Genomic DNA, 26,615 nt, shown 5'->3' on the forward strand with positions numbered 1-26,615 from the left:
ATCTTTTTTTTTATTATTTTGTTTTTCTTGTTGTTTTCAGTGGCCTATATATTAAATGGTACATATACATATGTAATTTATACGCTAAGCTAATTATTTTGTTTTTGTTTTTTAACAATAAATGTATAGCTGCTTGGCTCTTACGTACCGTCGATTTATTCTTCTTCTTCATCTTCATCATCATCATCATCCTCAATTCTCAATTTCTCTTTACTATGTATATTTCAAAATTACTCCTCTCTTATGATTAACAACGAAAATTAAAGTGCAGCTTCTTTGCCGTAAGGAACAGAAATTAAAGAAAACATAATGAATTCTATATCGATATATAGATTGTTAAACATAATAAGGAAATAAAAATTAACGAATTTCACAAAATTATCATCATAGTATTTATAAAGTAATGTCGTAAATAATTAATAAATTTTGACTTAAAATGAAAACTTGATTGATTTTGATGTTCCATTTATTCCGAGAGTTTCCGATTCGAGATTAACTTGAAAAGCTGTACAAATAACAAATTTTGCAATACAAAATATGTATATATAGTACAAGCCACGCCCACACAACAGTCTCTCACTCTGTCTGTCCGTCTGTCTACTGGCAGTGGGCCAGTGTCGGGTGTGTTGGTTTCAAAATAAATTGGAGTTTTGCTATACTTTTGGTTGAGATTTCTAACATAATTAAAACGCATTCAATTAAACACACCAAAGCAAGACAACATTAATCGATATAATACATTTGTTCCTTTCATTTTATAGCAGCAAAACATTTTTTGGGGGTGACAGAAGCTATAAATCTGAGGCTAATAATATGTAACTCTTCAATCGGACATATATATATATATATATCTGAGTGTAATATGGGCATATGGCTTTCTTCTACTGTTCCCCGTCAGTCTGTAAGCGTAGGCAACTCCTGCGCTCCGATTGTTCGCATACAGCAGAACTAAAGCCGCATATAGTTTAATATAATTCTTATAGTTTAGTTAACGATTTTGATGTGAGTTTTACTGTCCGGTTCTGTTTCGTTCCGTTTCGTTCCGTTTCGTTCCGTTTAGTTGCGATCCGTCCCGTCCCGTCCTGTGTTGTCCTTTCCGGTTCTAGTCTAGTTCGCAGTCGTTGTGCTCAATTATTGCTTCTTCGGTACTCGTTTTGTATATGATTTGATTAAGACTATTTTTTAATGGCACAAAATATACAGCATTTTCTTGTTGTTTTTGTTGTTGTTGTTATATTTACTGGTTGTTGTTTTTGTTCTTGCTGCTGTTGTTGTTGTTGTTGTAGCTACAATTGATAAATCTTAACTACGGCTAGACGCTAAGTTGATTTTTCTCTGACTGTTTTTTATTTTTGTTTTTGTAGTGTTTTTGTTTTTGTTTTTTTTGCGGAAGATTAACAATTGTTTCACACTTTGTTTGCCTAACGCGCCTGTTTAGCCTGCAGTCCCGTTAGCTGCCCCCATCCCGCTCAGTCTCCTCTGTGCTGCTGCTGCTGTTTTAATGCTTCTGTATCTGCTGCTACCATTAACGCCCAACAACTCTCTGCGGCTTTTATTTGCTTCTATGCTCTGTACTCGCTTCTCAGTTACCATCGTGTCTAATTCATTCTTCACTCTTATTTTCATCTTCATCTTCATATTTTTGTTTTGTTTTTTTTTCTTTTGTCAACTACATTATGTTCCACTAGATTAGGTTGCTATTTATATTTATCTTAGGTATGCCGTTATGTGTATGTAGTTTTTTTGTTTTTATTTTATTTTTTTTTTTTGTTAGCTTTTTATTTTTTTTTTTGTGTGACCGTCCGTTCGCCAGTTGTTCGATGGGGCGGAAGATTTACCGCGGACGCGAACCCTTGTAGTTTGGATTTGGATGACGACTTGGATGACGTGGAGGTGCTGAAAGAGTGAGAAAGTTTATTGGATAACATTAATATAATCAAATAATAATATATGATTTCTGGTTAACACACAAATAATCTTCGAACAACCATCGTATTCAGTACAAAAAGGTCTGGGATACATTTGAGATTTCTCCAGACAAGTAAACGAACCATAAGAAAATCATTTTAGATCAATTATAAAAAATTTCGTAATATAAAAAGTTTAATATCGTTAGAGGAACAAGGATTCTAAACATCGATTGAAGTTCGATTTTGTGTTTTTGTTTTGTTTTTGGAATTCTGTTAGCACTGCTCACCTTGTATCATCATTGTGGCGGGATACATGCCGGCAACCTGTGCCATTTGCGGCCGGATATCGTTCGAGGGCGAACGTCGACTGTTCGGCAAGGCCACCGATGGCTAAAGGCAATAAAGCGAATAAGTAAATATCGATCTTGCGGGGGATTCAAAAGTGTACACTACTCACATGCGCAAAGTATGTCTGACCATACTTGATGTAGACACCGGACGCAGCGTTGGGATTGTAGCCACCGAGTGCAGCGACGCTGCTGAGCACCGCTGTCGCCTGCTGGCCACCAGCACCGGCTGCCGCTGCTGCTGCTGCTGCCGCCGCCGCCGCTGCAGCGCTGTGATGCAGCTGGGCTGGAATGTGCGAAGCACGCGGTCCACCACCGCTGCCGCCAGCATTGCTGCCACCGCTCAAGTAGAGAGATGGCGGCGAGGCGTTCATAGCGGCGCCCGTCGAAGGATCCACCACAATATACTGGGTGCCCATGCCGGCAGCCGAAGCGCTGGCATTTGGCGTATTGGCGGCACTATTATTATTACTGCTGCCACCACCACCACCACCGCTACCAGTACCACCGATGCCGCCTACAATACTGTTGGGCGAATTGTTGCTGCTCTCGTGGCTGCTGTTGCCGCTGCCATTGCCAGCTCCATTGGTGCTGGGCGAATTGCGTTGCGAGACACTGCGACGAAAGTCCGCACTAATCGACTTCTGGCTGCGGAAGCTGGCGGCGGCCGCATTCAGGCGCATTGGCGGCTTCGACTCATAGCCGGTACCGGCACCGCCACCAGCTGGACTGCTGCTGGACGTGATATAGCTGGGCGGTGGCCCACTAATCAGCGGCAACTGTGTGGGCTTATTATCGCGCTTGCTCAGCGCATGCGGCGGTCCACGATGGGCAGCATTGTGATGATAGCTCGACGACGTCGACGGACCCAGTGTAATGCTGCTCGGTGAGGCGCGTGGCGTGGGCTCATTGTTGGAGTTCAGCAGCGGCGTCTTGGCGCCGGACTGCATGCCGCCCAGCGGCGCTGAGTGACGTGGATTGTAACCACCGCCGGGATGATAGGGTTTGCGACCAGTGGGTGCACCACCACCACCACCACCACCACCACCACCGACGCTTGCATTGTTGCGCTTCTCGTAGGGCACATAGCCGCTCTCGTTGCTGCTCTGGCTGTGATAGTAGTGCGGCGTTGAACTATTGCTGTGATAGCCACCTCCGGATGCACCTATGCTGCTGTTGCCACTCCCCCCGTTATTCGGAGCCGGGGGCGTGCTAAATAGCGGCGCCTGTCTTCCCGGCGCCGCTGGCGTTGCGGGCGCCGATTGTGATGCAGCCGCTGCTAAATCCATTGATCCACCACTGGCTGCCGGATAGAACGGTGCAGCCGTTATCAGAGCATGATGTGGCGCCGAATGCGCAGCTGGTGGCGGCTGTAGTTGCTGCTGCTGTTGCTGTTGCTGCGACTGTTGCTGGAGCAGGGCATTGTGCGGTCCCGCCTGCTGTGCACCCGGTTGACCCGCTGCGGCTGCGTACGGGAACAGGTTGGTCGGTATCAGTGCTGTCGCATGCTGAGCCGGCAGCGCATACACATGTGCACCGGCAGCGGCTGCAGCAGCAGCAGCGGCGGCTGCTGCATTGAGATCTGTATTGGGCCCCGCACCGCCATGCGCCAATGTCAGCGTGGGCAGCGCATGATATGTCGTTGTGCCGGCGCCGCTGGGTGCGCCAATCAGCTGGGCAGAGCCAGGTACGCCTGGATGATGGGCGGCAGTGGGGTGTCCCGGCGCCGTTGACGGATAGCTGGGATTGTAGTGTATGGAGCCACCGCCAGGTGTACGCTTGACACGCGCACTACCCATATAGCCGCCGCCACCACCACCGCCAGAACCGCCTCCGCCACTGTTGCTGTGGTTGCTAGTGACGAGATGTCCATTGCTGGACTGCTGCTGCTGCTGGCCAACGCCAGCTACCGTTGACGGACCAGCCGCCGAGGCAGTTGCGAGATTTAGCTGAGCGGCAGCCTGGGCCTGCGCTTGAGCCTGCGCCTGAGCTTGGGCATGTGACTGGACTGGTCCAGTGGGCGGCTGACCAGAGGCTGTGGTGGTCACCATTGGGGCTGCGGTAACTGCTTGCTGCGGCACATAGTACGGTATGGGATAGTAATGATACGGATAGCTAATCGGATACGTGGCCATTGGCAGCTGTTGCAGCTGGGCGCCAGACGGATCGCCGGAGTAGATGAGCGGCCCTTGATAGATGGGCGCACCGTTGGGCGCGGCGGCAGCAAATTGCGCCGCCGGATAGGTGGCAGTGGCCATCGGCATTACAGCGGTGGCGGGTCCAGCCGGCGTCTGGTAAATGGCCTGGGCGGGTATCAGGCCATCGCGCTGCTGCTGGGCCGGATCGAAGACAGGTATCATGTAGGTGCCGGGCATTTCGCTACCATCCTGCGAGGCGAATATCGTCTGCGTTGGCTGACTGCTGCCCGTCAGCTGGAAGATCGGCTGTGACGGAGCGCTGCTAACAGTTGGCTGCGGATACGCCGCAAACACCATGCCCTGCGGCACAGCATAAATGCTGCCATCAGGCTGTGAAAATTATTCAAAACAAAAAAGAACATTTAGTTTTTATTAGTTTCAAAAGTTACATCTCAATCCAAATTAGATCAATTTTAGATATTCTAATTTCTGATTGAGATAAAAGGGGAAAGAATTTGGTTTCTTTTGTGCTCAACTCACCCCCTGCTGATATGTGGTGGCGCAATATGGCGCCGCGCCATTGGGCGTGGTTGTTGTATGAAAGACGGTGGATCCATCCGGTGCCTGATAGCTTTGCGTATAGGCCCAGGTTGTCGTCTTGGGCTCCTCGGCAACGACCTGAGCTTGGCTCTGGCTAACTGTCTTCACCTCGCACTGACTGTAGGGCGTGGTGCTGGGCGATAGCGTCAGCGATTGGGCATCACAATTCACGGGCACCGACGACGCGACCGGCAGTGGCGTTTGGCTGCTGGGCAACTCAGCTGGCGATGTTGCAATGTTGGCCACAACCAATGTTTCAGGCTCAATTTCCTGCAACTGTAGCTGTTGTTGCTGCTGCTGCGATGGTTGCTGTTGCTGCTGAAGTTGAGCGACTGCCTCCAGTTCCTTGTCACCGGCACAGCAGGCGGGTATGTTGGGACTGGTTGCCTGATTCTTGTACTTTTGCACCTCGATGCGATCATAGTTCTTGGTTGACGTCGATGTCGTAATGCTCAGACAGGCCGTGGCACTGGACAGACTATCACATTCGTCGCCCTTGCTGCTGCTGGCGGCGCCGCCAGTAGCCTCCAAACTAAGCAGCGGCTGTTGCTGCTGCTGTGGCAGTTGTTGCATCGGTTGCTGTTGCTGTTCAGCATTGTAGCTATCGTAGCTGTCAGAGCAGTCCATGCCAGGTGACTGCACCTCCTCGGCATAACTCTCCGTAGAGCTGCAGGATAACTCATTGCTGTATGCCTGTTGTTGTTGCTGCTGCTGCTGCTGCTGTTGCACCACCTGCTGTTGCTGTTGTTGCTGCTGCTGTTGCTGCTGCGGTGGTGGTGGTGGTGCCTGATGCGGCGAGGATTTGCGATAAGGCGCATAATTGCCAGAGTTGCCGCTCGTTTGATAGTTGTTGCCGCCATTGTTGCCCGCATGCTGTTGTTGCAGCGCCTGATTGGGCGGCAAGTTGGACGGGTCGTAGTGGTAAATGGAGCTGCAAAATGAAAAACACCAATTTAAATCAACTTTTTTAAAAGGTTTTCTCAGATATTTAAGTGTTTTTTTTCTGGTTACTCGCTCATCGCATGCAATTGTGTTAAATAAAACCAAAATCAAAATAAGAAAGTAGTAAAAAGTTGTCAGGGTTGCCACAGCTTTGCTTTGCGGAAAAAGTGCGCTGTGAGAGGCGACGGCAGCGACAGACATTTTCTGCTCTTGTACGATTATATTATATATATAATTTTGCATATTTGTATATAAAGTAATGGTAAAACAACAACAACAAATGCTTTTTGATACAAGAGAGATGCAATGCAATTAGAACGAACAACAATTAGACGACAACACTGGCAGGACGGCAACACTTATCTGATGGTAGCTTGCACACAGAGAGAGAGAGAGTGTCAAACGGCAGCAGGCGATCGATAAAAAAAAGAAGCTGATTTGAAACAGAATATTTAACTGAGGCGACATGTAACGCGGTAGTTGACAGTTGACAGCGAGCGAGCGAGTTGAGAGAGAGAGAAAGAGAGAGAGCAGGTGAGAGCGAAAGAGCTGTGTGTGAGTGAGTGAATTGTATGTGTGTGTGTGAGTGTGTTGATTGACGATTGGTGGTCAATGTACAGGTGAGAGAGAGAGAGAGAGAGCGTGAGAGCGTAAGTGGGATGCTAAACTGAGAGCTGATTGCGAGAGCTAAGTGCTAAGAGCACACACAGAGTTATATTCATAATCAGTAATCATATTTGAGAGAGCGAGCGATCGAGCGAGCAGGCGAGCGATTGGTGTGGATTAATTTGATTGATTTTTAGGCAGATAATTTACAAAAACAACATCAACAATTTGATAGTAGCACATCGAAATGCCATTAATAATGTATGTATAATTATATATTTTAAATAGATATGCAAAAAAAAATAAAGAAACAATTTTCATCATTAATCGCGTAATATAAAGCATTTCAGTTGGAAACGGTATAAGAAACAAAAAAAAGTAAAAGCAAAGTTCGGCATGCCGAAGAGTGAATACCCTTTCGAACTAATTTGAGACTATATGATAAATTCAATATTAATTAAAATTGTTTAAAAAAAAGAGTGAAAAGTTACTTTAAGCACATATCACTGATTAGTTGGAATTAACAAAATGAAATATTAAGAATCAAGCAGACAGACATGATAATACCAAAGTTGATAGACACCTATATAACATATATACAATCCCTTCGGATATATGCTCGAATAATTTAATTTTCAACTGTTTTCTAACAAATTATTTTGATAGTCTCAAATTATTTGATAAAATTCAATTGTATATCGATTCCGTATCCACATAAATATTTTTGATTTTATAAAAATTAGTTAGAATTAAATAAAAAAAACTTTGCAGAAATTGAACAGAATTACAAAAAAAAAGCATTGCGTTAAAAATTTGTTTGGAGCACAACATAATTTTGGGTGACGATTGAAATTTGATTCTGTTGTTGTTGGATTTTGGTGTGTTTTTGGTTTTTGTAAATTACCCGTCTGCATTGAGAATTGGTTGGAGGGTTTGCGGATCAATGAGGACGCTGCCAATTGGCACACTCGAAATGTCTGTGACGGCCCAGACGAGTCCCGAGGCGGATGCCGACTCTGGCGTGCTGGACGTTGTTGTTAACGGTGTCGATGTTGCTGTTGTTGCCGCATGCTGCATAAACGAGCCCATTCCCCGATTGGACTGAACCTGCGCCGACTGCGACGACGGCGGCGGCTGGCTGAACTCCGGCGTCTGCCTGTCGCTGCCGTAGCCAGTGGGCGACGGCGTTACCGAATCGGAGCGCACGGATTGGGTGCGTGTCTTGTAGCTGGATTGGTAAATGTTGTTGTTGGTTGGTTGGTTGTTGGGTTGTTGGTTTGTTTCGTTGTTTTGGGTGGCATACAAAAATGTTTTTGGCAATTTTAACAACAGTTTCAAAAATTTTTGGTTAACAGAGAGAAATAAAAGAGAGAGAGCGAGCGAATCGGATATGGTATATGTGTAGGGTCCACAAAAAATAAGAGCACTCTTTCTTTTTCTTTGCTTTTTTGTGGCTAACTCACCCGCTGCTCGAGGGCGACAGGCGCCAGGGCGTATTGGTGCTGCCAGTGGAATCCTGCTTGGTAAATCCGCCACGTCCGCTCTTATTCGAGGTGGTTGAATCGCCGCGCGGGAGCACAGAGCCGCCACCAGGCCCACCAGTGCTCGGCGGACCGCCATAGTTGCCAAAGTTGTGAGACTTGGGCACGGCGCCACCGGAACGCATGCTGCCGCCATCGCGGGACTCGGTCGACTGTTGGAAGTAAAATACCCAATTAGTTTAGAAGCCCATTTGCAATCGGAGCCAACTAACATTCTGCATCTGCAGCATCTTGCCATTGGGCCGCTTGGGCCTGGGCGGTTGCTGTTGTTGTTGCTGCTGCTGCTCAGCAGCATTGTGCCAATTACCGCCGCCGCCGCCGCCACCTCCTCCTCCACCGACATAGCAATCCTCATCGTACGCATCCTGCTGGGCAGTGCGATTGAAGATGCGACTGCGCGCTCGATCATAGTCCTCCTCGCGTTCCTCAAAGCTCTTGGCCTTGCGATCGAGCATGACACGCTCCGGGCAGAGATACGGCGATTGGCGCACCTCATCAAAGCTGTGCGTATCCCGCTTCAAAATTGACTTGCGCGCATCCTCACGATGATCGACACGTACCAGCGATTTGAAGCGTATCTGTAAAAGCAGCAAAGTTAGCAAATGCATATATATATATATATATATATATATAGAGAGAGCTCCTCACTCACCTCTGGTATGCGAGTGCCCTTGCTGACGGCCACAATGACGCACTGTTGCGTCTCCGAGTCCACGTTGTGCTCCATGCCAAAGAAGGCAGCCGTGCGATGAATTAGCATTCGATTATACGAGGAAGTTGGCGGAAAGCGAAACTCACAGTCACGCCTATTATTGGCAAGGAAAACCGTAGATATTAACATGAATATGATTGCAAATATGATTGCAAAATTACCCCTTGTCCTGAATGAAATCCATCAGATCCTTTTCAATTTTCATCAGGATATTTCGATCCTTGGGATTCTTATTGAGCGTATCGCGAAAGAAGGTCAACAGATCAGTGCCGCCATAGTCCGTGTACTGTTCGCTCGAGTTCTCTGATTGATGAAAGACTAGAATCAATGAATTGAGCCATGATGTGATGTATGGCTGACCAGCATCCTTGTCTCTCGCACCAAGGATGCTAGCACTTACCGCGCGATATGAATCCCGATGTGTTGTTGCTCGAGTTATTCGTTTGAGCATTGCCACCGCCACCGCTGCAATTGTTCATTCCACCTCCTCCACCACCACCACTACCTCCACCACCTCCGCCGCCAGCACCAACACCTCCATTGCCGCCATCAATGCTGCCGGATGAGCTGCCAGTTAAATTCTTCAAGCGCGGCTTCGAGCCCTTCGAATTGGTGTTGGCACGATGCTTTTTACCACCACCACCGCCACCACCACCGCCGCCGCCTCCACCGCCACCCCGTTCGTAATGATACTGCTCCTCCTCGTGGTTGCTGTTGCTGAGATTGCTATTCTGGCTGGACATCTCATGGCGCTCGTGACGCTCATGACGCTCCGCCGCCTTATAGTTCATGCCTGAATTGTAGAGCAGCGCACTGGAGTTGTTGTTGTTATTGTTGCTGTTGTTGTTGTTATTGTGATGCTTATCCAGACCATTAGCCTTCAAGTCAACCACATACTTTTTGTTATTACCACTGTTGCTGCTGCTGTTGCTATTATTATTGTTGTTGTTGTTGTTATTATTGTTGTTGTATTCGATGCCCGAACTGCCATTGCTGTTGGTGCGATTGTGATGACCAGCTCCAGATTTCTTGGGGGGTGACAATTTGGGAAACTCGGCTTCATCTCGCAACGGCACATTTAATGGCTGTTGATGTTGGTGTTGGTTATGTTGTGGTTGTGGTTGTTGTTGCTGCTGCTGGGTTTGTTGCTGTTGCTGACTAGTAACAATCAGAGCGGGCGTTTCCATAAGCGGCGAATTGCCGCGTCCAGTTGATTGTGCTTTGCTATTGCTATTGTTATTGTTTAGTATGGCATTGTTGTTGTTGTGCTCATTGTAGGCATCGCTGGGGTGCTGCTGGTGCTGCTGCTGATTTTGCTGCTGCTGCTGCAGGTGCTGCTCGGAGGCGCCTCGCGGCGTTGGCGTGCGTGGCGGCGATGTGGACTCGCGCATGGCATGACTGCGTGTGAGATGTTTGCCCTTCATATTTCCCTACAGGAGAGAGAGAGAATGGAAGCAATTAATTTCGTATTAGTCGCCACTGCTAAGTGAATGCCAAAGTTGACAACCAACCAAAAAGAAATATTAAAAATCAAAAATATATATAACAAGAGGCAGCCAGAAGGCAGCAGGTGCGATGACGTTGCCCCCGTGATGCAATTGTTGGCTCATTAAAATGTTAAACAATTGCCAACGCAAGCAAACGCCACGTTAACGATCCCGACTCACTTGCTTCAGTTTCCGTTGACGGGGTGAGAACGGAATGGGGGGGAAAACCAATGTTTACGCTGTTATAGTCAAAGTCACGTAAAAAAAAGGGATATAAAAATGAAATGCGAGTGTGACAGGCAATGGGAGCCTCTCTTGCTGCTCACATTACTCGACTTTTGCTCGGCCAAAGTGTTTTCAAAGTGCAGTTTTTCATTTAATTTCATTTTTCAATTAAAAAAAGGACAAGTCTGCCTGAGGTGATGACAACTAGAACCTTTACACATTTGTATTTGATTATTATATTAGTAAAATCTATAAATTTATATCCTTTTCGAACAGGATATTTGTTAGTCATGCACTCCCCACCATTTTGGGCAGGCTTGCTTTTGTGCTTGCTGCTGCTGCTGCTGTTGTCGTGCCAGCCACCTAAATCCCTCCATTGCCTGCCTGGTTGCCTTTTGACATTTCAACAAAGGACGAAGGACAACACAAACAAATCAGTTAGTCAGCTAGTCAGTTAATGATATTTCTTTACTCTGTTGGTCAATCGGTCAATGATTAGTATGTCAGATAGTTAATCGGTTAATTCGTCAGTTAGTCTGGCGCCTTTAACACTGGGTTTTCCATGGCGTTATTGGCTGTGGCTCCATTGATTTTTGTTTTTATGCACATGGGCCACCTAACAGTTAAAGCTATTGAACCAGCCATTAATCAAGCGATTTTGTTGCGCTACTCGAACTACGCTTAATTGTGCTCCAACTTTCAGACCAAGGATTGGCAGCATGACGTGGCAAGAAAGTAAAAGCAATAAGGCAACTGCAAATGTCAAAGTCAAAGCCATTTGCCGAACCTTGAGCAACCACTTCTAACCACCACCTTTGAGTAAATATGTTGTAAACTATTTTGGCCGTTACCAACGACGCCTAAAGGCAAATACTAAACAGCCCTTAAATTATCGCAAAATGTTGTACATAATATATTCAATTGTCTTGGCAAGCCTTTATATTTAGCACAACAATTAATTTTGCAATAATTATAAATATGCATTTCTAATTTCTAAAAATATTTATGCATGTATATGATTTACATTGTTGCAACATTTATCACCGGTCTAATAATGTGTAGACAATTTGTTTTAGAGCTTTGCAATATTAATGCAATTTTGTCACGATATTTATAATGATTCGAAGGAAGTGAACTAAGTCATTATAGCCAGGGCAATCTGTATTATTGCCTGTCGAGTGTTATACCACTTCGAGTTAGAGTTTTTATAAGTTATTTATTCGCTGACAATAGGCCTTAAAACAGTTCAATGCTCGAAATTGCGCTCAGTTTCCATAAGTGTCAAATGGCTTCACTTAAAGGTTACAAATTGTTCGATTTGCTGTTTTTCTGTTTTACATTGCCACATTTGAGTGTAATCACAGCGCAGACAACTTCGTGCTGGCCAACTTCCTCGAACGTCATCAGTTGGCCGGGGAAAATCAATAAATCGACCTTGGCGGCAGCAGCAGCAGCGCTACTGTTCCGTTATTGCGTCGCTTGGTTTATGTTGTTCAAAAGAAAAGCAGCGATTTAATAACAAACCGAAATTGAACTGTGTGCCACATGCCACACACAACTGGGCGTAACACTTGCCACCCACTGCTGCAATTTGCTGGCTAGAGGGAAAACCTTGAACTCCATGGAAAACCCTTAGCTGTCTGGGGACCTTTCCGTAGCAGCTGCAGCAGTGTTAGTAATCAAAAACACGTTTTGCAATGCACTTCTTTGGGGGTCAATTGGGAATTTCCAGTAAATTGCTATTCCAATTCCTAGAAAACGCAAACAGGAACGCAACCATCACTGACTGTGAGCCAGCCCCAAACTGACCTGACCCAGTTTATGCAGTTTTTGGGCGTGTATCTTTTGCACGGCGACAATTCCAGTTCATGGCTGCACTAAGGTATATATATATATATATATATATATATTTATATATGCACTTATCTGCAGAGAGTCAGCGACATTAACAGAGTGAGAGCGAGAGCGAGAGAGAGAATATATATATATATGCGTGTGTGTGTCAGAGAATGAGAACACTCTCAGTAGATGCGTCTTAAACTGACCTATTTATGTTTATACAATATACAATATACAAAATACAATATATATGTAAAGCCCAGATATTTGATTTTGGTTCAACTTACGCGTCTATTGCCAAAACTGTTTTGACGCCCCAAATTTGAGGCGTTGTGTGTTGTTTCCTCGATGCTGTTGTTGCAGTTGCTGTTACTGTTACTGTTACCGTTACTGTTGCTATTGTTGTTGTTGCTGCTGCTGCTGCTGCTGCTGCTGACCACTGTTTGAGTTGTGGCTGCTGCTGCTGCTGCTGGTGTTGTTGCTGCTGCTGCTGCCGCAGTTGCTGCTGCTCCTGTTGCTGATGACGTCGTTGAGTTGCTGTTGTTGCTGGCAACGGCGGCGACAACAACAACGGCGGTGGCCGCAGTGGAGGTGGCTGAGGCGGAGGCTAAGTTGGTTGGAATATTTGTAGCAAGGGCTACTTGAGATTTTGTGGAACTCATAATCACAGTTTATGTAAAATGTACTGCAAAATAAAGAAGACGGCGAAGAAACAACAAGAAACTATTTAGTTGAGTTGCTCAAGAAAATTGTGTAAATTAATTATTCTAATTCAAATTAAACTTAATAATTAATAACTATTTTACTTCTATATTTAGTAAGGGTAGTTTGTAAAAATAGTACAAGTATATTATATATAAATGTAATTGAAATATTTTATTGGCATTTATTAGCATTTTTTGCATCAATTAATTTACCTTTGCAAGTGAGCAGAACGATTGCATTTTGTTCAACGTTCCAACTTCGGTTGTTTTTTTTGTCTTTTATTTTTGCGTATTTCATAAGAATCTTTGCGTACGATAAGAGTTTTTTGGTGTTTGTACGTATTTATTCTGGTTTTGGGCTTTTTTCGTTTAATGTTTAGAGTAAAATCATATCTTTTATTTGTTTGTCAAAAATATGCCGGCAGTGCAGTTGATAGAATATTTAAAAACAATCGTTACGCCTTTTCCAGCTGCTCCTCCACGGGATTTCTTCTTTTCTTTTTTTTTTGGTTTTTTTTTTGTGCGACTTAATTTATTTTTGTATTTAAATTTATGCTCACTTATAGAGATAAGGCTTAGTTTAGTTTTAGATTTATATGTGTATATAGTATAAGTATAGTTATTATTGTTGTTGATTTTTTAAATTTCCGTTAAAAAACTATGCGAAACGAAAAAACGTTGAATCGAAAACACAATTTGCTGAGACTTTTTGATGTAGTTATTGTTGTTGTTGTTTTGAAATTGCATTAAAACTTTTTTATCACATTTACACCATATCACCGAGAATCACAAGCTGCCTTTAGTGTTTTTTATTTATTTATTTTGTTTTTGTTTTTTTTTTTTGGTCTCTGCACTTGCGAAGTTTCTCAATTGTTATTATTATTATTATTAGGTCCTTAAAGCTTACAGCTAAATTTTGTATTACCAATTATTAGTGTATGTATAGTTGTATACTTTAAAAATATTTTAGTTAAAGCTTTTCGTTTGGTTTGTGATTCCTAACTTGATTTTATTACAATTATTATTATTGTTTTTCATTTTATTAATTCTCGTTTTTTTTTGTTGTTTTTTTTGCTTCCGCTATTCTTCACTTTCTGTTGTCTATGGAGTAGTTCAGGTTATGTGAGAATTTCTTTGATTTGCTTTTTTTCGTGGCACACATTTTGCTGCAAGTTGAGAAGCGATGAATAAGTTGAGCGTTTTGAAAACTTTCCAGAGAGCACGAGGAGCACACGAGCGCGAACTTTTTTGTGTGTGTATCTGTGTACGCATTAAAACACACACAAGCAGAGAAACACACACACACACATACACACACCAGCATGGAATGTGACCTTGTTTACGATTTATTTTGATATTCAAAACTGCACGAGCTTATAAACGAGATGAGAGCAGAGTAATTGAAATGCGTGCCGCAGGATAACAGCTAAGGCGCCGCATAGTTCGCCCAAGGGATGCTTTTATACACACACACACACACAACACGACTCTCTCGAGTCTTTGACCAGTTGTTGTTGTTCTAGTTATTGTTATTGCAGTGCTTCCTCTTTTGCGAGTTCGTTGTTCACTTTTCGACATAATTATGCTAATTTTTGATTGCTATAAGTTTTTATTATTTCGTAGTGTTTCGTTGCAAGGTTTAGGTAGCAAAAATTTCAAGGGCTTTGCAGGGGTTGTTGAACGATAAACGCGAAACGGTTAGATGTAAGAACCAAGATATGCGTATCTTTTTTTTTAGGCAAAAATATACTGTTTCAACAGTAGTGACAAAAAAATAAATGTACAATCTTAAATCAGATCACATTGAAACTGAACGATAATTGAAGCAATTTGATTTGCAATAATGTAACCATTATTCCATAATAATATTAGAATCGTTAGACGCTTACATCGCATTTACCCTTTGCCCTTTTGTTCGAGTGCTTGGCATTATGGGTCACATAATGGAATAATTAGCGAAACCCTGCAAAAATAAATCGAAATGTTTACGTCTTAAGGCGAAAGTCCACCGATGGGCGATGATAAGCAAACAAACAAGCGAAACGCATGGACACTTCACAGGCGAAAATAAACAACCAAGCATAAGAGCAAAATATGAAACAAGCCAAAGACAACGAAATGGATAAATGACTGCCCATTCAGTGTTTGCAACACCCCCTCCCCCTGCACAGAAACCCCCCTTTCATTCGATTTTATAGATTGTTTATATATTCTTGCTTGGGAAATACCCGCAAAACATGTGAAGAAACAAAATAACAAATAAAAAGCAGCATGATTTCAAGGAGGAGGAGCACGCGAGGAGGCAAGCACAGGTGATAGACGGATGAATGACGTAGTCGCCCGTAAAAAGAAAAACGCGCATACGACGCATGACACACGACGACCAAGAAAATGAGCAAATGCCAAAAAAAAAAAACAAGCATGAGTAAGTCCAAAGGCAAAGGCCACAGAATAATTTGGAACAAGACGTTAGCCAAATTGCATTGCTGATTAAGAGGACGGCAAGGCAAGCAAACAGCAAAACTTTGCATGTGCTCAATGTGTTACCCTATTCAACACTGTTCCCTGTTCGGTCTGTTCCGTATTATATCTCTCTCTCTTTCTGCCTCTCTCTCTCTGTCTGTCGTGCGTCCCACAAACTGTGTGTTTACAGCAGCTGTCGCCGCCGTCGCTGCTGTCGAAACAGTTAAAAAGCTTCGGGACTTGTGGGCCACGCTGTACTCGAAAATTTGTTGCGGCTGTCAGAGTAATCGCAGTGTTGTAAAGAGCGCAAGCTTTAAAACGCCTGCGCTTGCGTGGGCGAGAGAGAGCAAGAGAGAGAGAGAGAGAGAGAGTGTGTGTGCCCAGAAGGAAGTTTGCCGCGTTGCATTCGCCTTGTAAGTTGACAAAGAGAGAGAGAGAAATTCTCGATTAATTTTATACATTAACAGTTTGTTTATGCTAAGCGTGAAAAACAAAAAAAAAACGAAAAGAAAATTGCACCATTTGCCAGGGCTGCGTTGTGCCTAAACTTTTACAGGGCTTCCTATGCCAACAACAACAACAACAATTTACAAGAACAACAAACAAACAATTGCACGGCGCTGCTCGGCTGTGTGGCGAGCATACGAAACGAATCGACGACGGCGACGACGACGACGAACGCGACACGAAAATGAAAAACGAAACGAACGTAAAAAAAAAAAAAACGAAACGAGTGTGTGTGTGTGTGTGTGTGTGTATGGTGTGTGATTGTTGTGTGAAAAAAACGTGTGTCGCTGTGTATGTATAAGACACCGAAAAGGCAATACGAAAAAACAGCAATGAAAAAATCTTAAAATTCTTATGAAAATTCCGCTAGCATTTTTCATGCGACGAAAAGCGCAAGGCAACACAAATGAAATGAATAGAAAAACGTGAGGCGCTGAAAACAAAATATTTAATTTTCCCGATTCCGATTCCTTACACACTTTATATTTATATACACTGCGCCGGGCTGCTGCTGCCTTTTCCGCTACCTTTTCCTGCATAAATATATGCGTATAAATATATACACATATTTATATATATATATATATCTATATACGATATACGATGAGTTCTTATCTCACACACACACACACACACACACAGAGAAATTCTTTAGTGTCTAATCCCCGTTCGTTTTTCTGCTGGTGTTTGCCACTGCCGCTGCTGCTGCTGCTGCTGCTGTTTCATTTACAGCTACGCGCGTGCCATTTTACGAATTTTAGTGCGTGTGTATTTTCCACACTATTTTTTTTTTACCAAAGTGTATTTATTGTATTTTTATTTATTTTTTTATTTTTTTGGTATTCTTGGTATTTGTTTTCAGCTTCACAAACAGCGCAAATTAATTCATTTTCTCTTCTTGCCTTCGCCCATTTGCTTCATTGTGAAAATGTATTTTTAAGCTGCTGCTGCTGCTGCTCCTCTGCTGCTGCTGCTGTTGCTGCTGCTGCTGCTTCTGCTCCTACTACTACTGCTGCTGCTGCTGCTGCTACTGATGATGACAATGACAACGTTGACGACGGCTGCGACGAATAGTGCGACGGCGACGAGCACTGCGCTCCGCTGGCAGACATTATGGGAACACGACCGAATGGATACTGGGCCACCGTCCGAAAAAAAAGCATAGCATAGCATCGCTCGCTGGCTGGGGCTTTTCGCGCTCTCTCTTCCATTCTTCTCTCTCGCGCGCTCTCTCACACTCTCTCTCTCTCTGTCTATGCTCTATTTGCGCTTTGAGTTTGCAAAACAAAAAAAAGGGTGGCAAGGTGAGTGCAAGCGAGAGCGCACGCTAGCTAGTCAGAGTCCGAGTGCGTAAAAGCTTTGCGGAAAACAGGTTAAAGCATTTGTGGCCCCCGCGACCCCCTTCGCTCATTAACTTACTCTCTCTCTCTCTCTCTCTCTCTTTCTCTCTCTCTCTGTCTCACCCTGTGTATCTCTTTCGCTTCCTTTACTGTATTTTGCCCCAGAGCCAAAATGCGCACGCTTTGCATTTTTTTCTTAAAATTTTTTTTTGGGGTGGCATTTCTCATCGCTTTAGTTTCGTCCTTTCTGCGTGCGTGAGTAGTGTTTGTTGTAGTTGTTGCTGGGCATCATCTCTGCCTCTGCCTATCTACACATCGTTTTGGCTTCCAAGCAGGCCATGACAAGACCTTGGAGTAGCCTCTATATACGTACGCTATATAGATCTATGTATGTATGTGTTTGTGTGTGTGTATGAGTGTGTATGTGTGCGTGCCAAACAGGAATTGCTTATGGCAAAAGTTTCTTGTTGCCTGCAATCAAGAAACTTAACGTTTTCCCAGCACAAAGGTCGCCAAGATTGAAAGGTAATTTTTAATCGAAAATCTAATCAAATCAAATCAAAAATTAATTAGCTTAATTGAATTCGATATTACACTCTTTAACGAGACTAAACTTTAAGCTATGCACAACTTGGATATAGTGAATCCATATCCACAATAATAAATTTGTCAAAAGTGCTCCGATGTTGGAAAGCAATCGCTTTTTAACCATATTTCGACGTCTATAATAATACTGAATTTAAAGTAGGAAAGGTGTTTCTGACTCGAAGTTCACTCAAAAATTGTATCCTCAAAACTAGCTTAAGATTAAACATAATTTTTGTCCAAATTGATTTGATTTTCACAGGTCGACCAGTAGAATAATGATGCATTCAAAGTTGAAAACTTGATTTACGCTCGAAATTCATATTGTAACGTGTTTTTCCTATCAATAAGTTGTGATTCTTCGAGGTGGGTTGCAGTTTGGAGGACTCCAAGCGTTAACAAGCCCGGTTTCTTTTTGCTCATGGCATTTAAGTCTACAAGCCTTCGAGCTCAACTGAATTAACAGTAGATTTTTTCTACCAGTTTCACATCAAATGCATTCTGCAAATTTGAACGTCAGTTCATTCAGGCAAATAAATTTGATTTAAAAGCATTTCACTCATACCAAAAACAAGAAAAAAAGGTCAAAAATAATAATAGTTGCCCGAGTTTTGAGTGGAATTCAATTACAAACGGACCAACTCGGTTGGGTTGAAAAATACGAATTCCAATGGACGGCTGTCAATTATGAATCTCAAATTGCATTTAGCCTCGATTGAAGAATATTGTATGCGATTTTTCAATCAATTGATGGAATTTCAACAGCCGTGCAAAGTGGCCAATAAAAAACCTTTTACGAATCTACATTTATGTAAGCTGTAAAACTAAAAGTGATTCAATGTTAGACCTGAGAAGGGACCAACAAGAAGAGGACCAAGAACTGTCAGTTAGCTATCATCTGTATATACAACATGGGAGTGTGTGTGTGTGTGTGTAAGGATTTCAGTGTCAGTCGGCGTGACTATATGGAAACCGCAATATGTGCCATGATTGAGTAGTTAACCGATTTGCAATGAGCACACCGTGTCCTAGATTCAATAAACACACACACAGAGAGCCAGTCAGTAGTTAGACACATATAAAGAGAGAGAGAGAGAGAGAGAGAGAGAGAGATAGCGAGAGAGAGAGCGGCTGTTGCAGCCTCAAAGTATGCAACAGAGCGTGTCATAAACAATGCAATCAGAGAATGCCAGTTCAGCGATTAACTTCATCAAAAGCATTAACGCATCACTAAATATTTAAACAAGCCAAGATTACGCAGCATCTGCAACTAACTTTCAGGGGTGTTGGCAGGTGGGTGGGGTAAGGCGAAATGGGAGGAGGGGGGGTTGCAAATGCGTCGCAGTAAATAAGTTATGCATCAGGCTGGCAGCGGAACGGAATGACAATGAAACGCCGACAACGACGCCACTTTAAAGCCAGTCAGCTTTGATTCCCTTCGCTCTTATTGTTTACATTAAAGAGAGTGCAAGAGAGAGAGTTGCAGAAAGAGATAGCAAGAGAGAGAGAAAGACACAGAGAGAGAGAGAGAGAGACATGTACTTAATAAAAGATGGCAACTTTGGTGAGACTGTTGCTCTCAGCTCTCATCTCGGCTCTTAGAAACATGAACATAATTGCACACGTCGCATCAGATACTATGTGAATGTGTCGCGCCTTGTTGCAATTACAACATCTTATTTGGGTCACACAGAGAGACAGAATCGTGCTGAGAGACAGACAGAAAGAGAGAGAGCGAGAGAGAGAGAGAGTGAGTTGACAAGTGTCTGTCGCACGTGTGTGAGCTTAAAAGCGCAATGCGTTTCGAGGCCAAGTGACAGGCGAGTAGAAAAGCAAGGATGCTGCTGCTGCTGCGGCTGTTTCGAAACAACTTCTGCTGCTAGTGCTGTAGTGGAGAGCAAGGTGGGCGTGGACCCGTGCCAAGTCAAGAAAATTGGCTTTAATTTTGCTATAGGTAGGTGACACACCACCCCAACCACCCAGGCACCCGCCACTAAGACCCTTTAAACTAGGCAACTCTAATCTCGTCTAATAAGGCGACAAATGCCAAAGGGTGGTTTTGGCAGCGCTTTTGTTTTTATGACGCAATTAAAATGCTAAATGCTTTACGACATCGCCCGTGGGGCCTCTTTAATTAATTTGTCGGCCGTGAAAGGTGTCAACAAGGCGGCAGTGAAAACAAGGACAACAATCAAGAAGTACTCGTTGCATGTTGTTCTTGCTGCTGTTGTTGTTGCTTCTTTCACTTTAACGCTTGACCCAGACAAGAGACACGGCACGAAAAAACAGACAAGCGACGACAGAAGCATTTAACCCCCTGCCAAAAGCAACACTTTCCACTCCTCCCCCAGCCCTCCTCCTCCGCATCACAATTCGCAGCTAGATTTGCAGCTAATATGCGAGAGCAGAGCGTGTGGCTTCTGCTTCATCCTGGCGTAGGCAGTCATCTTGTAATCATGCTGCCTTGTTTTTTAGCTGACACAAGGAGAAACACTGCGAGCAGGCTCACAACACGAGGAAAGCCCCTGCCGGCTGAGGGAGGCTGAGGGGCAAAGGAGAGGTCCCTGTCAGGCTCTCAAAGAGCATAAAACGCCAGCTAAGCACAACAGACAGGCGTATGAATTGAAGACTCTGCCCCGACTGCTACTCAGATGACTCACAAGATGTCTTGCAACGATTGCAATGCCAAGCAAATATAAGAAAAAAAGAAAACTTAAAGCACGTCTTTAACACGTTCTGCGGTTCAAACTGTAAGCTGAATATTTAAGACTTTTTCAAGTTGAACTTAAATTCTTAAATTCAAATTTTCAATGCGTAAATTTAACACAATGAATTTGCAGCTAAACTGCTGATGCTGAGATATGCTGAATATTAAATAATAAATGTGTAGGAGGATGAAGTGAAAGTCATAAAATGCATAAAATTCTAATCAAAACTAGCATTGTAAACATATACAGTAAACAGTAAAGATATATTAAATTACACTTTTACTCTTCATTGCTCTACTGTTCAACCTTTCCATGTTTGGACAAACTTGCGCCCCCAAATAATCCCAAGATGCCGCTTCTCTCCAGCATTTCAATAATGGCGGGTCGAAAAAAATCATGTTGCATACAAAAAGGGGCTCATGAGGTTGCCTTTGATTGCTGGCTTGTTTGTGGACCCAGCGCTACCCATCCACAAGCAACACACAGCTGCTACAGCTACTGGCAACACCTGCGGGAGTTATGAATTATGCAAATAGGCAGCTGTTCCAAACCAGCCTTGGGGCATGTCAAAATAGAAAACGCAGACATGTGTGTGTGTCTGCGTGTGTGTGTGTCCGCCTTGAGAACTGCGCCAAATCAAAAAATCTTATCACAGATTAATTAAGTTATGCATATACTTGGTTACAAGTACATATAATATATATCTATATATTTCTGTCACAATGTTTAAAAGTGTAACAAATGAAATAAAGACAACGTGAAAAAGTCATAAATTAATTTACACACATTCTCAACATTTTCGGCGAGGCACAAGAGGCACACGAGGCACAATGCACAAATTGTATTCGTTTCTTTTGTCGTTTAGTAAAAATTGCAAAATTTTTGTAAACACAGACAGAGGAGGCAAATGATGCGAAACCGAGCGCAATAACAACTAACAAACAACTCGAGAATGAACCATAATATCTGAGATGACGACGACAATGCATTTATAGCATCATCCCAAATAACAACAACAACAACAACCAAAAAAAAGCGTGCAACGCGTGCTGTCTGTTTTAGTTAAGTTGAGCGTTAAATATCGGTTCGTATACACAAAGATTCGAATATAGAACATACAGCATAGATCTCTATGCATCGCATCTATGGGCTAGCCAAAAGTAATGCCATTGCTTTGCCCGGGTTACAAGAACAACAACAACAACAAGGAACCAAAAAACACAGACGACATGATCAGAACACAATGAATGCGAACTGACGGCCTCGTCCGTCCGTCTGTCTCTCTGCCTGCTTGCCTGCCAGTCTGTCTGTCCGTCTGTTGGTCGGTGAGTCGCTTGGTCGCTTGGTTGGTTGTTTGCTTCACAAAATAGATTTTCAATAAAAGCCCACTTGACACAACAGCAACAATGGCGAACAAAAACGCAACGCGATCCATTCCAAATCTATTTTCAACCCAAACAAAAACATTTATATGTATATATGCCATATAGCTGTTGCTGTAGCAAAGTGTACAACAACTTTAGCGTCAATTAAATGAAAGAAACAGCCAAATCTGAAGTCCACAAAGTGTACGAATAAAATATCAATCAAGTATTGCTGACAACCAATACAAATCAACACATTTTATGATACACATAACAATCCATAACAAGAAAATCATGTTAACTTTATTGGATGTGAGTTGGGTGTGCAGCAAACTTGACTTTAAAGAAGAAAAATAGCAAGCTGGCAACGCCACATTATTTGGCAAAGCGCAAGTAACTTGATTTACTGTTACTGCAAGCTAACTGGCAACGCCTCATATCTCATTAAAAATTACTCTTACGACTGCCACCATTTGCATTGAGAATTTTTGTTTGTTTACAATAGATTCGCCGAGTGCCGCAAATAGTGTGGCCACCTGGTTAATATTTCAGCTGATTCCGGGCAAAAGGGCAAATTTAAATGGATACATATTAACGATATTTCCAAGCATTCGCTTTGACGAAACTATATATTTCAAAAGTTCCTTTAGGTTTTGTACTACACAAAGCATTATGTTTCAGTTATTGTGTTTCATATCGAAATATTTTATGTTCTTTTGAAAACTTGAAATTTTTTATTTTTTTTTTTTTTGTTGAGTTTCCACTTCTTTCGAGGGTTATTTGAAATGTTTAGTAGTTTACCACGAGGATCGTTTCTGGACGAGCACATTTGCAAGGACTATGGCAAGGAGGTGTTGCTGTCCAATTGGCAGGAGCGTCGCAATGGCGATCAGAAATCTGATTGCATAACGCCGGCCATCAAGCGAGTTGGTGGCTGCGCAAGCCATTTGACGGAGAGCCAGGACACGTATGTAGCACCATGGAACAGTGACGAGACAAGCGATGCCACACGATATTTTCGAGTCGCACGCATCGAATCGTTCAACAATTTTAAGCGCAATCACGAGACGCAAGTACACTTCCCGATCACCGCCAGGATGAACAACAACTTCACCACCACCTACACCATTATGTATGAGATTGTGCCGAAGGAGTTTCGGGGCCGGCAGCATGAATTGGATTTGCTGCAGAGCTATGGCAATCGAAGTTCGACGTACAAACGCTGCAACAGACGGGCTGATTTGCTTTTAGAAAAAGCGCAAAGATTGCAAACAAATTATGCGGCGGATTTTGTGGACCGTTCGACGATTCAAAACTCAGCCGGCAATTAACAAAAAATCGTAGCAACACATAAATCAAATTAATGTATAATCTATATATATATATACATATATATCTGCAAGCTAGCCATAGCGACTGAATGTACTTATGAAATTTGCATTTACTTATGCGAAGTTTTAATGTGACACTGAAAAAGTACTCACCATTTTCAGTTCTGCTGCCCATTGGAGATGCTAGAAAAAGCGATTTGCACACTGGCATTTTGTGTTGATTTTTTTCCTTGGACTTTTTGGGAGGCTGTTAAGTGGGTTGCGAAGTGTCTGTTTAATTGATAGCGCTTGCGCTGCGTTTGTTAGTTATTGTTGCAGCTGGTGCTGCTTGTTCATACGCGTCTTTTCTATTTGATTCACGGGACACACGAAATGTTTTCGTAAATTGCACAAAGAAATTTTTCTTTTACGCTTGCCGTGCAAGTGTTGCAAAATTCTGCTGGGCCTGGTAAGGAAACAGCTGGGGTAGAGCTGCAATCTAAAACGATAGTATCGATAGCAAAATGCACTGTTCGCAATCTACTCATTCCATAACAGAATTACTCCCCCTGTTAACATACGTGCTCCGCTTTATAGAAATGATCATCACAACATAATTTCGAGTTATTCAAAATTTATGCGCCTTCGAATGGTTTTTTGTATATAATTTTTACATTTTCAACATTTATTTCGAGCTTGATCGTTTGGTTTGCAACTAAAATTTGTTAAGCTTATTTAAAATGAGGCATAACGATTTGTTTGGTGTCCTTAAAGTGAGTGGAACGACATAATTTGAGATTTTGGTGCGTGGTGCTGAGTTCTTGAACGATTTCAAAATATATAACTAAGTATATATTATATATTGGTGGTTCGGCACTTACTTAAATTAGTTTCTTTTTTATGGAATACATCATTTAGTTTGTTCAGATCGTTTCTCGTTCACAATAGCGAATAACTTTCACAATAATTTATTTAGGATTTCGACATAATTCATTTAGGTTCTCTTTTCACTTTTTACTTAATCATTTAGTAATCTTTCTTGCGTCGCATACAATTATTATTCATTTGAGTCGTACTTGTGATATTAACTCGACAGTGTTGCGGTCTTCTTCTTCTTCAATTGGATTGGATTGGATTGAATTCTAATCTAAACTAACTCCAGGCGCGTCATCTCCTTGAACAGCTCGTAACCCATTTTGGCAGGACTTCTGGTCACAATGACGCCGGCCTTCTCCAGTGCGGCAATCTTATCATTGGCACCGCCCTTGCCACCCGAGATGATGGCACCGGCGTGACCCATGCGACGACCAGGTGGCGCCGAAACGCCAGCAATAAACGACACCACAGGCTTGGCCTTGATGCCCTGCAATCGAAAGATAAAATATCATTAGCATTTATAATCATCATCAGCATCTTCTTCGTCTTCAATTACCGTATTGAACTCAGTCAAGTAGTCGGCAGCTTTCTCCTCAGCGACACCACCGATCTCACCAATCAGAATGATGCCCTTGGTTTCGGGATCCTTGAGGAACACCTCCAGGCAATCGATGAAATCTGTGCCGTTGAACGGATCACCACCAATGCCCACGCACAGCGTCTGGCCCAGGCCCACCTCGGTGGTCTGGTGCACCGCCTCATAGGTGAGGGTGCCCGATCGGGACACGACTCCAATCTTGCCCCTCTTGTGTATATGGCCGGGCATAATGCCGATTTTGCACTGCAAACAACAACAAAACAAAAACGTTTATATAAAATTGCCGATACTAATTTAAAAACCGGTTCATGCGTCACAATAGCCAAAAGATAAGCGTCAAATAAACAATGCCGGCAGAAACAGTAAACCATCGATTTAGTGAACTCATTTATCATTTGAATAACATTTGAATATCAATATGAGTGCAAATATATAATAGAAAAAATCTAATCATATCTTCAATCTGCGTTCACCTTATCGAGAGTGCACTGTTGATTAAATAGTGTCGAAGAAACTTGATGGCTGGAAAAATATATAAAAACAAAACCATTCGATTGACTTTACCGGTCAGAGAATGAACTTTGCACCCATTGCTTATCTTTGGCTCCGAAGCTGTGTGCAGCCATCAGAGCAAATATGAATATATAATATTATTTGTGCTTTAGCTGGGATTGTTACGAACCTGTTCGGGTGCAATGATGCCGGGGCAATTGGGACCGACGAGACGCGATTTGTCCTGGGAGATTAGGGCATGCTTCACCTTGACCATATCGTGCTGGGGCACACCCTCCGTAATGCACACAATCAATGGAATTTCGGCATCTAATGCCTCCATAATGGCAGCAGCGGCACCAGGCGGTGGCACATAGATAACAGTGGCATGCGGATCCGTTGCCTTCTTCGCATCGGCCACAGAGGCAAAAACGGGCAGACCCAAATGCTGAGTGCCGCCCTTCTTGGGTGAAATGCCGCCGACCAATTTGGTGCCATACTCCAACGCCTGCTGGCTGTGGAACGTGCCCTGTTTGCCGGTGAAGCCCTGACAGATCACACGGGAATCACCATTCAGCTTCAGGTTTCCACGCGTCTTGTTGTACTGCGAGCCACAGCGAACGCCCGTAACGAAGCCATCTAAAAATGGGGAAATTAATCAAAACATTTTTCTCCACTGTTTATTTGTTCCCCCTTTCCTCGCCTCCGCTCCCTCTATCTCTCTCTCGCTCTCGTTCGGGTCACATGCGAGCACAACCTTGAACATGGCCCACTACCCCAAGCAAGCTCTGCTTCTTCCCCCCGACACGTCGTTTAGCTGGTGAATCTGTGCTTAATTTTTCCAATTAATGCTAGGTAAATGATAAAACAGCTGCCACTTGTTGCGGCATTTGTGTTTTGCTGTGTGCCAAAAATCGTGCGTAAGTTATATAATTTCCGAATTCTCGTTGCCGAATGTTTCGCAATAGTTTTTCCTTTTTCTTTTTCTTTCACTTACCTCGCACTTTGAGTAACGCTCTCATTGAAGCGGCCATTTTAGTGTGTATTGCTGTTGCTGCTTGCGCTTGTGCGAGAACCTGTGCAATTGCCCTGACTGAACGACTGGCTTATTGTTTAAAACGCGTTTAATTAATGCAGACGACACGGTGACGACACGGCTCCCCAACACGATATATCGCGCGTTTAACAGCGATATATCGATTAATAAAACATTTATCGATACTTAAATGGTATCATAAATGGTAACTTTTCATTGCTGTGTCAATCAACAACTATTTTCCTTTATGAATACAATTTTCCGTGTAAAATGCAACAGAAAAAT

General features: G+C 43.2%; 3 protein-coding genes across 7 annotated transcripts; 1 reads left to right on the forward strand and 2 right to left on the reverse strand.

The window, feature by feature from the left end:
- Positions 1–23,740, reverse strand: LOC6558856 (protein encore). 5 transcript variants are annotated; one of them, XM_032743195.2, is made up of 12 exons: positions 23,503–23,740; positions 12,635–13,032; positions 9,197–10,226; positions 8,958–9,099; positions 8,737–8,890; positions 8,297–8,662; positions 8,007–8,236; positions 7,448–7,771; positions 4,936–5,926; positions 2,368–4,785; positions 2,198–2,300; positions 1–1,896 (listed from the first exon to the last, which is right to left on the reverse strand). In XM_032743195.2, the coding sequence occupies exons 2-12, from the start codon at positions 13,007–13,009 to the stop codon at positions 1,835–1,837; spliced, it is 6,195 nt and encodes a 2,064-aa protein (XP_032599086.1). In that variant the 5' UTR covers positions 13,010–13,032; positions 23,503–23,740; the 3' UTR covers positions 1–1,834. The 5 variants fall into 5 exon arrangements, with proteins under 5 accessions (XP_032599086.1, XP_032599084.1, XP_032599085.1 ...); XM_032743193.2 differs by having other exon boundaries at positions 8,958–9,114; XM_032743194.2 differs by lacking the exon at positions 23,503–23,740 and adding an exon at positions 13,265–13,558 and having other exon boundaries at positions 8,958–9,114.
- Positions 22,767–23,443, forward strand: LOC6558788. The gene has a single exon (XM_001984351.2). It carries the CDS (start codon positions 22,804–22,806, stop codon positions 23,347–23,349), a length of 546 nt encoding a protein of 181 aa, XP_001984387.1. The 5' UTR covers positions 22,767–22,803; the 3' UTR covers positions 23,350–23,443.
- A 519-nt stretch (positions 23,741–24,259) lies between the features above and the next one.
- Positions 24,260–26,491, reverse strand: LOC6558392 (succinate--CoA ligase [ADP/GDP-forming] subunit alpha, mitochondrial). The gene is made up of 4 exons (XM_001984350.3): positions 26,292–26,491; positions 25,485–25,933; positions 24,761–25,045; positions 24,260–24,691 (listed from the first exon to the last, which is right to left on the reverse strand). Exons 1-4 carry the CDS (start codon positions 26,326–26,328, stop codon positions 24,476–24,478), a joined length of 987 nt encoding a protein of 328 aa, XP_001984386.1. The 5' UTR covers positions 26,329–26,491; the 3' UTR covers positions 24,260–24,475.
- Positions 26,492–26,615: the final 124 nt, after the last annotated feature.

This window comes from Drosophila grimshawi, unplaced genomic scaffold (assembly GCF_018153295.1).
Source record: "Drosophila grimshawi isolate 15287-2541.00 unplaced genomic scaffold, ASM1815329v1 contig_44, whole genome shotgun sequence".
NCBI classification, from domain to species: Eukaryota; Metazoa; Arthropoda; class Insecta; order Diptera; family Drosophilidae; genus Drosophila; species Drosophila grimshawi.